General features: G+C 39.9%; 1 protein-coding gene across 1 annotated transcript; it reads left to right on the top strand.

Annotated features, from left to right (window-relative positions):
• The first annotated feature begins 8,252 nt into the window (after window positions 1-8,252).
• YAE1 (YAE1 maturation factor of ABCE1) lies at window positions 8,253-13,208 on the top strand. Its single transcript, XM_082846136.1, has 3 exons — window positions 8,253-8,397; window positions 10,256-10,377; window positions 11,970-13,208. Exons 1-3 carry the CDS (start codon window positions 8,269-8,271, stop codon window positions 12,397-12,399), a joined length of 681 nt encoding a protein of 226 aa, XP_082702262.1. The 5' UTR covers window positions 8,253-8,268; the 3' UTR covers window positions 12,400-13,208.
• Window positions 13,209-16,509: the final 3,301 nt, after the last annotated feature.

Genomic DNA, 16,509 nt, shown 5'->3' with positions numbered 1-16,509 from the left:
GCTCTCCTATCATTTTCACCAATAACAACAATTTTATTATTCCAATACATATTTTACAGTCTTAGAGAAAATCTGATATAAGCAATTAAAAGACAGAGCCCAAAGGCTTAGTCACTGGATACCAGAGATGTTCAGAGAACATATGAAAGTTTAGGAGGGACAAGGAAAAGTCCCTTCCCTTGACATATAGAAATCCGGAGTTCTGTTGGCTGGTTGCTACAGACTTCATGATTAAAGCCAGTATGCTAGAAACTGAAGAGGAATCGAGCAAAGGTCTGTGCCCTCTTAAGAGTTTATTATACCAACTACAAAATAGCAGTTTGCAAAAGGCACAAATAAAGTGTGGAAGACGGAGATAAAGGATGAAACTTAGCAGAAGGTGGGAAATAGAAGGACATAAAAAAGAATTGTTGAGGCTTTGAAAGAAAAGACAGGGATGATCGATAAGCAGAAGAACAGGAAAAGAGCAGAGTGAATCCTAAAGGTTGACCGCATCATAGAGTACTTATATGAGATATTGAACTGCGAGATAAGTTTACTAAATACTTTGAGTAAGTTCACACTGTGACACCAAAATGTATGCAGGAGATGTCATTATTATTTACAGCTCATTTAAAAAAAAAAAAAAAAGGAAAGCTCTTTTGGAAAAACTAGAATCACAAAAGGACCTTGAAAGATCATCAGGGTCTTGACAAAGAAGTATAGCTGTCAGCCTCCGTCTGTAAGCACCTACAGAATGCCCCTCAGATTTCTAGCCAAGGCCACACTCTTTCAGGGCATCCCCTGAGCATGGCCATGTGTGCCTAATGCAGGACACCTCTTTGCCCTTTGTTTCAGAGCCCCCTTTTATGTTGGCCAAGACTTTGCCAGATCTACACACCAATCTGAAGGCCCCTCTGCCCTACCCCACTCCCTCCTCCCTTCCTACCCTATCACAGGGATCAGATCAGCACCCTTTACATAGGCCTTCTGTGCCTAATCGTGCTCTCTCCTCCTTTTATCTTCTGCAGGCATTATGCTCCCTCTCTACCCAAAAACTTCATGAACTCCTAACCCTATCTCCACAACTGTCTGATGAATACAACTAATGCAAAGAACTTATTTGTAATTCATGTATCTGACAAAAGACCTATACCCAGAAAATATAAAGAAAATTTAAAATACAAAAATAAGACAACCCAATTTTATTTTATTTTATTTTATTTGTTTATTTATTTTGGCTGCCCCACATGGCATGTGAGATCTTAATTCCCTAACCAAGGGTTAAACCTGTACCCCCTGAAGTAAAATTGCAGAGTCTTAACCACTCGACCACCATGAAAGTCCCAACCCAATTTTTTTAAATGGGCAAAAACTTCATTTTTTAAAATATGCAAATGACAAGCACATGAAAAGATTTTCAATATCATAAATCATCTGGAAAATGAACATTAAAACCACAGTAAGGTATCATCACACCAGTATCAGAATAGCTAATATTCAAAAGACTGACATGGTATATGTATATATATACATACACACACACACACACACACACACACACATATACACAATGGAATACTACTCAGCCATGAAAAAGAATGAAAGAATGCCATTTGCAGCAACATGGATGGATATAGAGATTATCATACTAAGTGAAGTAAGTCAGAAAGAGAAAGACAAGTATCATATGATATCACTTATATGTGGAATAAAAAAAAAGATACAAAAGAACTTATATACAAAACAGAAATAGACCCACATAGAAAACAAACTAATGGTTACCAAAGGGGAAAATGGGGAGAGGGATAAACTAGGAGTTTGGGATTAACACATACACACTATTATACGTAAAATAGGTAAACAACAAGGACCTACTGTATAGCACAGGGAGCTCTACTCAATAGAGTGTCTAGCAGGAGCCTTTTTGGGTTTTTTTTCTTTATTGTTTGGGTTAACCCCTTGTCTTCCTGTATCCAGAAAAGCCCCCTTTTTTCTAGGGGCTTTGTTTGTATGTATGAGGCTGAGAGAAAGCTACAGCCCCCTAGGATTGGCCACAGCCATACTCCTCCCTGCCCTAGGAGTCAGCACTGTACCCCAGGCCCTCGACAGCACTCCTGAGTGTGTGCGCCATGTTCCCCTTTCTCTTTCCCTCTTTCCTGTCCCTCTATATGAACACCTCTAGCACAGACATGAGCTCTTACTCTTTCCTGTTTCAGTGTTATCTGTAGGCTTGATTTGTCTTTTTTTTTTTCTTTTTGCCCATCTCAGGATAGTCACAGGCTAAGGCTTAGGTTCCCCCGTCCAGTTGGGGTTAAAGACTCAAACTTTCATAACCCACTTGGCCCTGGCTCCTGTTGCCTCAGAAAGGGATGTTATTATCTGCGGAGGCCCTTGGGTGAGGGCTAAGGCCTGCATCCTGAGCCCACTGGAAGTCCAGCCCTCACTGCTGTGAACCCTGGGGCCTGAACCATGTCAGAACTTGCTGCTGTCTTGTCATGGATGGACAGATGGACGAACGAAAGAGTGGATGGATGGATGGCTGGATGGCCATGGATGCACAATGCCTTGTCCACAAACAGCTGAGTTGAAAGTGTCTCAGTGAGTGTGAAAACCTGCAGCAGGAGTATACGTGTGTCTGTCTGTGTGGACAAAATCTTTACACTTTAAGGTTTGGAGATATTCAAAAGGAAATGTCATGGAAGCAGTTAAACCAGGGCCAGCCACCTCTGGATTCTGAATCTCAGGAAATGGGCAGGGCTTCTTGAAGGCCCTGATGAGTCATCTGCTAGCGTCTTGGTTCAATAAAGCACTGTGCAAGTTTGTACACCAACCAGGGGTTTAATATAAATAAAACCAGCATAGAAACACTCAAAGCTACGCATACCACCAAAACCAGAATGCCAAGTCGTGTGGGCAAAGGCAGATTTCTGACCCTTTGGTTCAGCCAGCCCCCAAATAAAAACATCAACAAAGACAAATCAAGAAAATAAGACGCAAAGATTCATGCTAAACTGTGGGAGGAGGAGAGAGGCGTGTGTGTGTGTGTGTGTGTGTGTGTGTGTGTGTGTGTGTGTGTGTGAGTGTGTATCAGAGAACAACCCTGGGGTCGGGTTAAACCCCAGACTGGGAGGGGAAAGGAAGCTTCGTCACCACAACTTAGCCAAACCTGAGCTGCCCCAAGGTGCTGCGGGCCCTGCCCCAGCTGGGAGGCTGTGTCACGCCTAGGGCAGGGCCCATGTTCCTCCCCTTCTTGGGATCAGATAGCAGCTGCCCAGGCCTGCTGGCTCAGGGACTGACACAGGCTCCGCCTACTCGTTCAGGCTGCCTGTGGAGAGAATTAGGTCACTGCTGAACCGTGGTACCTCCTGCCTCAGCCCCAGCAGACGGCAGGAGGCTGGCCCCAGACTCACTCAGTGCCTCCAGCAGCCGTGCAGACACAGCATCCTTGGCCACCCACCTCATGCCCATCCTGCCCACTGGGGGCCAGCACAACCCAGATGAGGCCACTGAAGGGCACTGGAGCGGGTTATAATTTAAATAAATTGCTGAGGTATAAGCCGCAAGTCTGGTCATGGACGCAAGTAGAGTGCCATTCTTCAGTGATGAGTCCAGAGCAATATTGGCACATTGTCCCCACGACAAGATTCCACAAGTCAGCAAACACCTGAGCTCACCTGCTGATTAACCTGCCGATTATGCGGATAGTTGCTCTTGGGGCATCGAGCTGCCTTCTGTGAAAAAAGTTATGTGCCAAGGATGACGTAGGCAACGTGGAGAGGCCTTTCACAGAATGCAAACGCCATTCAGGTAACTTAAGGATGAATGCTTGGTGAAAGCAAGTCTGTTGTTTACACTGCTGGGTATTGTGGCCCCGTCTCACTGGGCACTCAACAAATATCTATTAAATGAAAGTAAGGATAAAAGAATAAGCTGTAGCAATTGCCTTGGTGCCCATCTGTTGTCAGGATGGGGCTTTAAGTTATGAGCTTTATGGACATACTTATAATAAACTATAATGGAAAAGAATCTAAAAAACAATATATATACACATACATATATATATGTGTGTATATATATATATATATATATATATATATATATATAAAATGGAATCACTTTGCTGTACACCTAAAACTAACACAACATTGTAAATCAACTATAATTTTTTTAATTTTACAGTTTCTTTAGGTTAATTTTTTTAAAGATTAATAACAAATAAGACTGACAGTTCTTTCCAAGTGAGGAACAACAAGATGTAGGGCAACTGACACTCGTATACGATGCTGGTGGAGGTGTAAAGTGGTACAATCACTTTGGAAAACAGGTTGGCAGTCTCTTATAAAGTTAAATTTATACTTAGCACCTGGCTCAACAATTCCACCTCTAGATATTTAACCTAGAGAAAACATGTGTACACAAAATGACCTGTACAAGAATGTTCATAGCAGCTTTATTCACGACAGCCAGTCCAAATGTCCAACAACAAGTGAATGGACAAACCATGCTATATCCATACAATGAAAAGAGCACTTAGCAAAAACAAAGAACAAACCTTTGTTCTTTGCATGGTACATGCAATCACGTGAATGAATCTCAAAGACGTTATTTTGAGTCAAAGAAGCCAAATACATAAAAGGACATATGTGATCCCATTTTTATGAAGTTCTAAAACTGGCAAAACTAATCTTGAGTGATAGAAATTAGATTGGGGTTGCCTCTGTGAGGCATTGATGATTGACTGCAAAGAAGTATGAGGGAATTTTCTAGGGTGATGGAAATTTCTATATCTTGATTGGGTGATGGTTACACAGGTATATATGTTTGTCAAAACTCATCCAACTGCACACTCAAAATGTATGCATATTACCACATGTAAATTATACCTCAATAAAATTGAGTTTTTAAAATGTATTCCCAACATTTATAAATACTATACTAAATAAATACCAAATACTGAATATATAAAGACTATATCTAATAGTATTCGTTGGTATTGCGAGTGGAATATTTATCTCATCTACATTTCTAGATGGTTACTGTTAGAAAATAAAGAGACTATTGGTCTGTTTATATTTCTTATATCCAGAGACCTTATCAAATTCCCTTATTCAGTTGTTTTTAACCAAAATCCTTTGGATTTTCTAGGCATACAATCACATCAACAGCAAATAAATAAATAAATAACTTCATCTCTTATTATCCAACATTTATACAGATTACTTCTCTCTTGCATTCACTAGTCTCCAAAAGAATCTTGAATAATCATGGTGATCACCAGATGTCTTCTCTTTTCCCTACTTTAAAGGAAATAGCTTAATATCTCAGTGTTTAGAATAGTACTTGCTGTTGGACTTTTTTATAAAGTCCTTATCAATTTGTAATTTCTTTCTATTTTGTTTTGCTAAGATTGATTTTTTTAATTTTTCAAATGACTTTTCCACTTTTATTAGTACAACATATGGATTTTCTCCTTCAAGTTGTTGATGCAATGAAATATACTTACAGATTTCCTAATATTGCACAGTTTGCTTTCATGAAATAAAACCTCTTGAATTATTCCTTTGATAAGGTACTGGATTCTCTTTTGAATACATATTCATAAGCTAACTTGAACTTTGGGGTTTTTTCATATTAGCTTTAGCAGGTAACAGTAAAGCTGGTTTCATGAAATGATTTAGTGACTTTCTATCTTTTTCTGTGCCCTGGAAGAGTAAAAAATAACATTTAATTATCCGTCATTCTTTAAAGATTAAAAAGGATTTCAAGCATTTAACTGTGAAATTGTCAAGTCTCCATGCTATTTTTTATAGTAGATATTTAATCTCCAATTTTTCTATGGTAATTAGTTTCTTCAGGTTTTCTACTTGTTGGATCAATTTTGTTAGGAAGTTACTCATATCAGCTAAGTTTTCAAATGTGTTACTCTTGAGTTTTAGTTAGTGATTTATAACATTTGAATTTTTTCTCTATTATTACCTTCTTTCTCATTTCTGTCTTGTATAATTTTGTTCTCTTTTTCCTTAATCAGGGTCAAAAAAGGATTGTCTGTTTTATTGGTATTTCCAAAGAACCAGCTTTTGGATTTACTTATGAGGTTTGAGGGTTTTTTCTATTTTATTAATTTCGATTGTTTTCTTTATTGCTTTCCTTACTACCATTTTGCTTCTAATTAAGATGTATAATAATTTTGTCTCTTTTTTCTTTCTTCTTCAATAATAAAGACATCAAAGCCTACAGAATTGCCTCATAGGGTAGCTTTCATTTGTTCCCAAGTTATTTTGGTAGGAAGTATCTGATTTCAATTGTTTGTTGAATATGTTTTAATTTTTATTTCCTTTTTGATCCAAATGTTATTTAGGAAGGTGCTTATAATGTCCAATATTATATTTAAATTACAGTTAAAATTATTGGGGTCATTTTTATTATTCATTACCAATTTTGTTGTATTATGATCAGAGAATATGACCTGTAAAAATCTTTATTCTTTTTAGTTTATTAAGGTATTTTTTGTGGCAAAGTATACAATGTTTTTATACATATTCCATGAACCTACCAAATATATATTTTTTCATATATTAAAAATATATATACAGAAAAGTTCTCTCTGGATACTTAAAATTATAACCCGTACCACCCGACCGCTCTCACTCACACACATACTCACATAGCTCTCTTTACTTTGCTTGCTTTAAAATTTTTTTCATAGCATTATTATGATCTTGTAAAAAACTGTATAATTTACTTATATAGTGCTTATTGTTTATCCTCTGTCAACTCTACATGAATGTCAAGCCCAAGAACTGGGACTTTTGTTTGTGTTGTTCACTGATGTATCCCAAAAACCTGTAACGGTGCCTGGCACAAGGTAGTTATTCAAGAAAATATGTTAGCTAAATAAGTCATCATTACCACATGAGAACGCAAAGGGCAAAACAGGAATACTGCTGGTGTCCATTCATTCACTAACATGTTTCAACATCTACTATGGGTCATAACAGTGCTGGTGCTGAGCACATACAGATAAACAAGTCCCCGTCCTCACGAATAGCCTTTTCTGTTATTTGAGAAGGAACTGGAGTCAGCACAAGATACTGTGAATCAGTGAGAAATACAATTCGTTTTATAAATGCACTCTTTATTTATTGATCTCAAAATGGCCACAGTATCTAACTTTTTGATCTTATTGTACTTCATTCCACACTCCTACAATTAAAAAAGTTGGGCTGGGGCTTCCCTGGTGGCACAGTGGTTGAGGGTCCGCCTGCCGATGCAGGGGACACGGGTTCATGCCCCGGTCCGGGAAGATCCCACATGCCGCGGAGCGGCTGGGCCCGTGAGCCATGGCCGCTGAGCCTGCGCGTCCGGAGCCTGTGCTCCGCAACGGGAGAGGCCACAACAGTGAGAGGCCCGCGTACCGAAGGAAAAAAAAAAAGTTGCTGTCCAAACCTTTAAATGTACTGAGGGGGATTTTATTTTTATTTATTTATTTTTAAAATAAATTTATTTATTTTTGGCTGAGTTGGGTCTTTGTTGCTGCACGCGGGCTTTCTCTAGTTGCGGCTCTTCGTTGCTGTGCGTAGGCTTCTCATCACGGTGGCTTCTCTTGTTGAGGAGCACTGGCTTTGGGCGCACAGGCTTCAGAAGTTGCGGCGCGCAGGCTCAGTAGTTGTGGCTCATGCGCTCTAGAGCGCAGGCTCAGTAGTTGTGACACGTGGGCTTAACTGCGCTGAGGCATGTTGGACCTTCCCAGACCAGGTCTCGAGCCGGTGTCCCCTGCATTGGCAGGCGGATTCTTAACCACTGCACCACCAGAGAAGCCCTGAGGGGGATTTTAAGACAGAATCCCTCAAAAGAACTATCTTGAAAGGTTTTGCCAATGCGCCCGTCTCCAAAACCCGACCCCTGTAGAGACCTTGGTGGGAAGGGACAGGGTTTCACTGAGGGTAGGCACCGCCTTCTGCAGAGGTCAAGGTCGGACAAGCCCCACTTGGGAGGAATCTGCCTCGCCCACAATAAGTGCACGCCCACACTTCGAGTCAAGTGAGGGAGCTGCCACAACACCAGGTAGCAAAAAGGTTCGGGCGGGAAGCAAGACCCTACCGGGATTCAAAACCGTACCGGGACGTCCTCCCAACAGCGAAACACCGCGCACACCCACGCGCACTTCAACGCGCACGCGCGCCCATCCCGCGAGGCAACCCACCCTCCTCAGTCTTCGCCCCGCCCCGCTGACCGGAAGGAATTGCGGGCATTTCCGGCACCGGCGCTTCTGAGGTTTCCTCAGTGATGTCGTGGTTACGAGCAGCTTCCTTGGTCCAGCGTCCTGGAGAGGAGAGGGACGTTTTTGACGAGGAAGCTGACGAGTCGGTCCTGGTGCAGCGGGAATGGCGGAACCACATGCAGAGACGAGTCAAAGTAAAGCTGCGTGGAGGGGGTGGGCGTCCCTTGCTGTACCGGGTTGTGAGGAGAGGCGCACGACATTGTGAAGAGGCGGGGACCCGAGAGGAGAGGGCCGAGTGGTCCGGGCCCGACCCGGCGCTGCCCTCCCTACCCCCTCATTATGCAGTCCTGCCCGCGTCCTAATAGGGTTTCCCAATGGGTTACTTGAAAGCGCGCGACACCACAGGACGCTTTACTAGAGCGCCCGCGGGGCGCGTTGGACACTGGGGGGGCGGCGAACAAAATAAACTTTGTCTTAGGCTTTGAAGAGATTTGAGTTTGATGAGGACCAGAGGGAAGGGGATGGGGGAGAAACGTATACACTGACTGTATGTGTCTAATTACGGCTGTCAGAGGACATGTACGCACTTGACATGGGTTGATTGAAGAGCTCGGGAGCCTAAAGTTAGGAGTGGTGGTAATCAGGACAGCTGGAAAAAGTGCACTTAAGAATGTTGTCGGGGGCTTCCCTGGTGGCGCAGTGGTTGAGAGTCCACCTGCCGATGCAGGGGGCATGGGTTCGTGCCCCAGTCCGGGAAGATCCCACGTGCCGCGGAGCAGCTAGGCCCGTGAGCCATGGCCGCTGAGCCTGCGCGTCTGGAGCCTGTGCTCCGCAATGGGAGAGGCCACAGCAGTGAGAGGCCCGCGTACCGCAAAAAAAAAAAAAAAAAAAAAAAAAAGGTTGTCGAAGGGCAGTAAGACAAAGCTAACGTGGAATCCTGATGGCTAGGTAAGGGAGTATTCATGTTGGGTTTTGTTTTTTTAATTTGTCGGGTGTCAAGGATCCATCTCTCAGTTGTCTCACTGTTGAGACTCGGCTTTATGCCACACCCCCAGTTTCCAGGTGGAGCCTTCAGCGCCTAGTTCAGGGGGAGGACCGAAGGGTGAGGTCCATTCCGGCTAGTATCCGTGGCAACCATTAAGTTGCCACTAAAACTGCGCTTGTTTAATGCTTCAGTAAAATAGTACTTGTTTAGCATTAACAACCATGTTGTCAGTGTTAGAAATGCTTGACAGAAGGCTGAGGCGAGGCCAGTCAGTACCGAGCATCTTTTGAGTGCTGGGGCCGGAGAAAAAAATCCTGCCCACAGAGGATTTGCATTTTACTTGAATTTAGGTATCAAGCAAAATTTCTCAAACCAGACCTCTCATAGTCCTTTTGCTAAACCAGTTTCCTCTTTCCCTACTTCCGTTCCAAGACCTTACTGCCCTGCGTCACCCACCCACGTCAGTCCAGTTGCTAAGGGGATCAAACACGTAATTCCCCATGTTTCCTCTCTGTGAAGCAACTGCTAACACAGCGTTTTGTAAAACTGTATAGAGTCAGTATTTTAAAATGTGCCCAACGCCGTGGTTGAGAATCCGCCTGTCAACGCAGGGGACACGGGTTCCGTCCCTGGTCCCGGGAAGATCCCACACGCTGCGGAGCAACCAAGCCCGCGAGCCACAACTACTGAGCCCGCGTGCCTAGAGCCCGTGCTCCGTAACAAGAGAAGCCACCGCGGTGAGAAGCCCGCGCACTGCAACTAGAGAAAGCCCGCGCGCAGCAACGAAGACCCAACGCAGCCAAAAATAAATAAAAAATTTTTTTAAATGTGCCCAATAAGTCTAGACTTCAAAAATGGGATAAACCAATAATAAACTTTTATGAGAAGCGTAGTCTACTTTGGTTGTGTGGTTATGCCATATGTTTTAGAACCGTGTTGTTAAATAACCCACTAGAGGCCTGTTTCATCAGTCTTCCAAACTGGTTCTATGACTTTCTAGAAAAACCTACAGTGGTTTACTTGGTGTTAGTTACAACTGTAATTCTTCATTACTTTCTTATTTTTAGGAAGGCTATAGAGATGGAATAGAGGCTGGCAAAGCAGTTACTCTTCAACAAGGTTTCAATCAAGGTTATAAGGAAGGTGCAGAAGTCATTATGAACTATGGACAACTCAGAGGAACATTGAGGTAATTTTTTAAAAAATGCTGAATTATTTTAACCTCAGTACTACTGGAGGATTTTTATTAAAGTAGTATGTAAAAATAAAGCGTTTAAAGTGAAGTGCTTTTCCTATTGTTAAATCCACAAGAGTGCTTCAGAGCATAGAATAAAATCGCCTTCAAAAAGTCGAAAGTTCATCCACTTTAATATGTGAGCCAGGTGTTGTCTTTTACTGCAAAGAAATGATAGGAAGTGTCTATTTTTTGCTACCTGAACTACCACCAATCTGTATCTCAAAGTAATTAAAAAGAACTTCAGGTTTTGAATAAAGCTTTTAGTCTTCCACATGTAGCAGAACACAATAAAACAGACGTCTAGACTAGAAGTACATGATGAAAATTATAGCTGGTAACAGAAAAATGATTCCATTTACTTTAGTCCTAAATTTTGAACACCTGTCAAGATTCCATAGCAATAATGGCATGTATCAGAACCAAGTGATCAAATGGCACATGGAGCTAGGAGCATGGCAGGCTTGTCCTCTTTGATGCTTTATACCTTTTCAACTGCCCTCTATAGAGAAAAACAAAATGCTTCAAGGAATCATTGATTTTTAAAAGGTATAAAACAAAAGTTGTCAAAACAAAGGAAAAATTCATTACATTGAGGTTATCTAAAATTCAGCTGTCGGGAATCAGCATTTATACTATACTAAAGTAGGAAAATGATCACATGTTTATCGTCACATCAAGTTAATCTTTTATAAGCTTAGAAAGCTTACTGCTAAATCTTACACATTTTTTAAAACATCATTACTTTTCATAACAACCATTGTTTCATGACGTGAATGATCTGAAATGTCAAAAAATACAGTTGTCTATACTAAAAAATTAAAGAAAAATAATTATTAGGACTAAAAGAAATCTAACCTTCTTCAATAAAATTGTTAGTCAGCTCAGCAAAGTGTCTACTCTGTAACAAAGTTGGAAAGGTGAAGTTGTCTCAAAACTTTTTTTTTCCCCCTAACCTTCGGTTTTGATGGCAAGTAGCTATATGGTTAGAACAGTGGTTTTCAACCTTGGTAGCAGCTTGTTACAGCTGGGAAGCTTTAAAAAAATAATACCCCCAGAGATTCTGATTTAATTGGTCTCAGGTGTGACCTGAGTCTTGCTAAGTTTAAAAGTTTCCCAGGTGATTCTAACGTGCATCCAAGATTGAGAGTCACTAGTTTAAAAGGTGGTTGATGTCCTTAAAGGAGAAACTAATTTTTCAGATCTTTCTGTTAGTTGTATCCTTCTTCAACAGAAGCTACACAGTCATAAGGGGAAAAATCTAAAATCAGGAAGAGTGGATGTAGAGCTGTGAAGGAGGGGTTATGAATTATAAACAGTTTATATGATTAAGTCCAATTGTTTAATTCCTATTGAAAGATACTGTCCTTATATTTTTAATCCTGTTTTACCATCATTACTTTCCTGATTTTGACTTGCATTACTGTTATTAATAATTTTTGCATGGTGTTATCTGGAAAAGAAACATGTAAGCCTTAGCATCAAAAATTCTAAAAGCCTTTGTTTAATTTTTTTTCTATTTAACTCTTGCTTATATTTTTGTTCAGTGCTTTGCTCTCCTGGTGTCACCTTCATGATAATAGTTCGGCTTTGATCAGTAAAATAAATAATCTTCTGGATGCAGTTGGCCAGTGTGAAGAGTATGTGCTCAGACATCTGAAATCAATCACTCCACAGCCCCATGTTGTAGATTTATTGGACTCCATTCAGGATATGGACCTTTGTCATATAGCTCCAGCTGAGGAAAAGATTGATGAAGCTAAAGATGAAAGATTCTATGAAAATAATGCTGAGTTTAACAAAAACTGTAGCAAGAATCTTAGTGGGGTAGATTGTTCATCTTTAAAATATTGTAGAACACAGGAGCGTGCACATTCCGAAAACCCAAGCCTCACTTGGATTTTAGAACAGACAACCAGTTTGGTAAAACAGCTGGGAGTATCAGTAGACATATTACAGCACCTCAAACAACTATAAAAATTATCTTCACTTTAATATTGAAAATAATATTCAGAACATTCTTAGAATATTTTGTTTCTGAACAAGCTAAGCAAAATTTGTACTGGTTTCTACATTGAACACTTCACTTGTAAGGTTATCCTTCATGGAAGTTTGAAATGTCTTCAAAATTAACACTATTTAATATAAGCCTACTTTCTTTGTCACTGGTAATTTTTATGTGGTTTAAGATATGCTCGGAAATTCTAGTTGTCATCATTTTCAAATTTCTGATCAAAATCAAGCATTTTTGAACTCATTATTAGCAGAAATGAACAAGAATCAGACTACCGTTAACCCTTGAACAACACAGGTGTTAGGGGTACCCACCCACCATGCAGTTAAAAATCCACATATTACTTATAGCTGGCCCTCCATACCTGCAGTTGCGAGTCTCAGATTCAACCAATCTCAGGTCGTACGGTACTGTAGTATTTACTACTGAAAAAATATCCAAGTATAAGTGGACCCTAAGAGTTCAAACTCTTGCGGTTCAAGCCTCAAATGTTATTTTGTAAGGTCTTAGCCCTACCTTCTGCTCTTATCACATTGTCTTGTGATTAGGACCTCACCTTGTAATCGGACCAAAGTTACAAAAAATTACCTAATGGCTAAAGTTGTAAATAGACACACATAGATATATATAGATATGTAGACATATATATATTGAAATTAAGAGGCTAATAAGTGTAAAGCTGAAAAAAATGTTTATACTGATAGTTAAAACAAAATACTAAAGTTTGTTTTAGTTTTTTTTTGAGGTATAATTGATTTATAATGTTTCAGGTATACAGCAAAGTGATTCAGTTATACATTTTTTTCAGATTTTTTTCCATTATAGGTTATTACAAAATATTGAATATAGTTCCCTGTGCTATATATAGTAGGTCCTTTTTGTTTATTTTATATATAGTAATGTGTATATGTTAATCCTAAACTTCTAATTTATCCCCACCTCCTTTCCCTTTTGGTAACTGTAAGTTTGTTTTCTATGTCTGTGAGTCTATTTCTGTTTTGTAACTAAGTTCATTTGTATCATTTTTTAGATTCCACATAGAAGTGATATCATACCATATTTGTTAAAGTTTGTTTCAGTTTTGTGTTTATTAAAAGTAAGGACACAGTTCCATGAAAAATACAGAAAATACATTTCATGCTAAAGTACTTACTTAGCTTATCCAAGTTTTGAGTTAGTAGTGTTACCTGACAGTGTGCCAGATTATTCCTAAACTGCAGTTTTGCTTCATATTTATTTAGGAATAAAACATTGAAGCCACTGACTTCTGTATTATCTTGTAGCAATATTCTTAGTCTAGCATAGACAAAATGAGATTCAAACTTATGCTCTAGGACCTAAACATATAAAATCAGGAAAGGATTTTTCATCACTTTTTTGCCTGAAACACAAATTTATGTAACATGCCTGACTTCAGAGGCACCCAAATAATTGCCTCTCATTGATAGCCATAATTTATATCTACCATCTACTGTAAAAGACTGATACCCTGAGAAAATCTTATCTGATAAAAGAGGTGTTTCAAGAGATTAAGAAAATGTACTGCTGTGATCTTACAACCTCCACAGGGTTCACAGGACATTATGAAATTGAAGCAACAAATTTGAAATTAGAAGACCATAAAGTATGTCAGGATTCACTAAAACATGCTGAAGATATCAAGTGACATTTGACAGATGGTTTTTAAAAAAAGTGATTGGGGCTTCCCTGGTGGCGCAGTGGTTGAGAGTCCACCTGCCGATGCAGGGGACACGGGTTCGTGTCCCAGTCCAGGAAGATCCCACATGCCGCGGAGCGGCTGGACCCGTGAGCCATGGCCGCTGAGCCTGCGTGTCCGGAGCCTGTGCTCCGCAATGGGAGAGGCCACAGCAGTGAGAGGCCCTCGTACTGCAAAAACAAAAACAAACCGAAAAAAAGTGATTGTATCTCTCTAGATGTAAACACTATTTCAGAGATTTACTGATTTGTCTTGTTACGTAGATACTTTTTTCCACATTTATGAATGCAGCAAAAATCTCAAATCCACATGGAATATTATAAGCAGTCTCTGAAGTCTTCATGTTGCTCTGCCCTGCATATTAGATATGAAATATACACATCTTTAATAATACATCTCAAGGAAGTCACCCTGAGTAAAAATTTCATGAGTGCAGCAAATCTGGAGATTTTATCTGGGCTCACCCTGACAGAATTTCCTGAAGATAACACCCTTTGCCACCATTGAAAATAGGTTGTTTTTGTGTAGATGTTCGTAGAAAAGGAACTCAAGAGAATTAGCTGAGTTGAATGAAGCTGTTGGGTTGAAAACATCTCTTAAGCTTACATTGCCTTTTAAAAAAGCACAGAAGTTCCTGGACTGCAGAGGAAAATTAGTGGAATTCTCATTATACCTGTGTTTCATGAACCTCTGTATTAGAACCACAAGAGTGAAGGAAAGAAACCTTGCCTTGTGTCTTTTACCTTGCCTCGTGTGTTCTAGGCCTGCCAAGTGTTGCCATGAAAAGACCCTAGATGAAGATAAATGTAAAGCAAGACTGCCCCGGAGCAGACACAGCAGAGTTTCAAGACCCAGGACCTAGACATTAGGCTTAGATGATGTGGCTTCCTTAAAAACAGAATTTTCACCTTGAGTAAGTTACTTCTAGATACTGACATATGTGGGGTTTTTTTATTTGTTGTTGTTTTTTAAGCCCACAATACTATGCTTTTCTGGCATTTCAGTTGCTAGAGGTATTGAGGCCACCAAAATTTTTGTGATACACAAACAAGCAGAAGTGGGCAGCTGAATTCACCTACCTGCATCCTTACGTCATTTATATCCTTAGCACTGCTTATTAACTGCTTTTGTGGTACACCAAAATAAAAGCCTTGAACCAAGTCCAAGATGTGCTTTTCATCTATCTTCAGACTAAAGTTTTGTGTTCCAGTCTAAGACGTAGACAAATAAATATAGAAAGACATTCTTTTTTTTAATTTTTTAATATTCTTTTCCTTTACAGTTTATCACAGGATATTGAATAGAGTTCCCTGGGCTATACGGTAGGGCCTTGTTGTTTATCCATTCTACATATAATAGTTTGCATCTGCTAATCCCAAACTCCCAATCCCTCCCCCTTGGCAACCACAAGTCTGTTCTCTTATGTCTTTGAGACTGTTTCTGTTTCATAGATAAGTTCATTTGTATCATCATATTTTAGATTCCACATGTAAGTGATATCAGATGGTGTTCGTCTTTCTCTTTCTGACTGACTTAGTACGCTAATCTCTAGGTCCATCCATGTTGCTGCAAATGGCATTATTTCATTCTTTTTTATTATGGCTGAGTAGTATTCCATTATATATATATATATATATATATATATATATATATATATATATATATACACACCACATGTTCTTTATCCATTCATCTGTCAATGGACATTTAGGTTGTTTCCATGTCTTGGCTATTGTAAATAGTACTGCTGTGAACATAGGGGTGCATGTATCTTTTTGAATTATAGTTTTGTCCAGATACATGCCCAGGAGTGGGATTGTTGGATCATATGGCAACTCTATTTTTAGTTTTTTGTGGAACCTTCATCTGTGTTCCATAGTGGCTGCACTAATTTACATTCCCCCTGTAGGAGGGTTCCCTTTTCTCCACACCCTGTCCAGCATTTGTTATTTGTAGACATTTTAATGATGGCCATTCTGACCAGTGTGAGTTTTGATTTGTATTTTAGAGATTCTTAATTTCAGACCAGTAGGTGAAGTAAATATCATATGCCATCTTAAACTACCAATCAGACTTCTTGCTCTACAGAAATTCTCCAATCTCCCATCATGAAGATACTTCACGCCCCATAGTTGCTTTTCTTGCTTTTGCTCTCATTTACTGCCTTTTCCCAACAAACCTACTGGAAGAAGAGTCCGCAGTCACTGTCTCAAATTGCTTTCTCCCCATTCACTCCTGAACATCAAACTGCTTTTCGCTAAGGTCACTGGTGGCCGCTAAATCACACGACTGCCCTGGTTGTATGATTTTCAGTCATACACTTGTCCTCTCACTTGTCTGGTTTTCAGTCCTCTCA

The sequence above is a fragment of the Leucopleurus acutus genome (assembly GCF_964270905.1).
Source record: "Leucopleurus acutus genome assembly, chromosome: 9".
NCBI classification, from domain to species: domain Eukaryota; kingdom Metazoa; phylum Chordata; class Mammalia; order Artiodactyla; family Delphinidae; genus Leucopleurus; species Leucopleurus acutus.
This window is presented reverse-complemented; position numbering and strand designations above follow the sequence as displayed.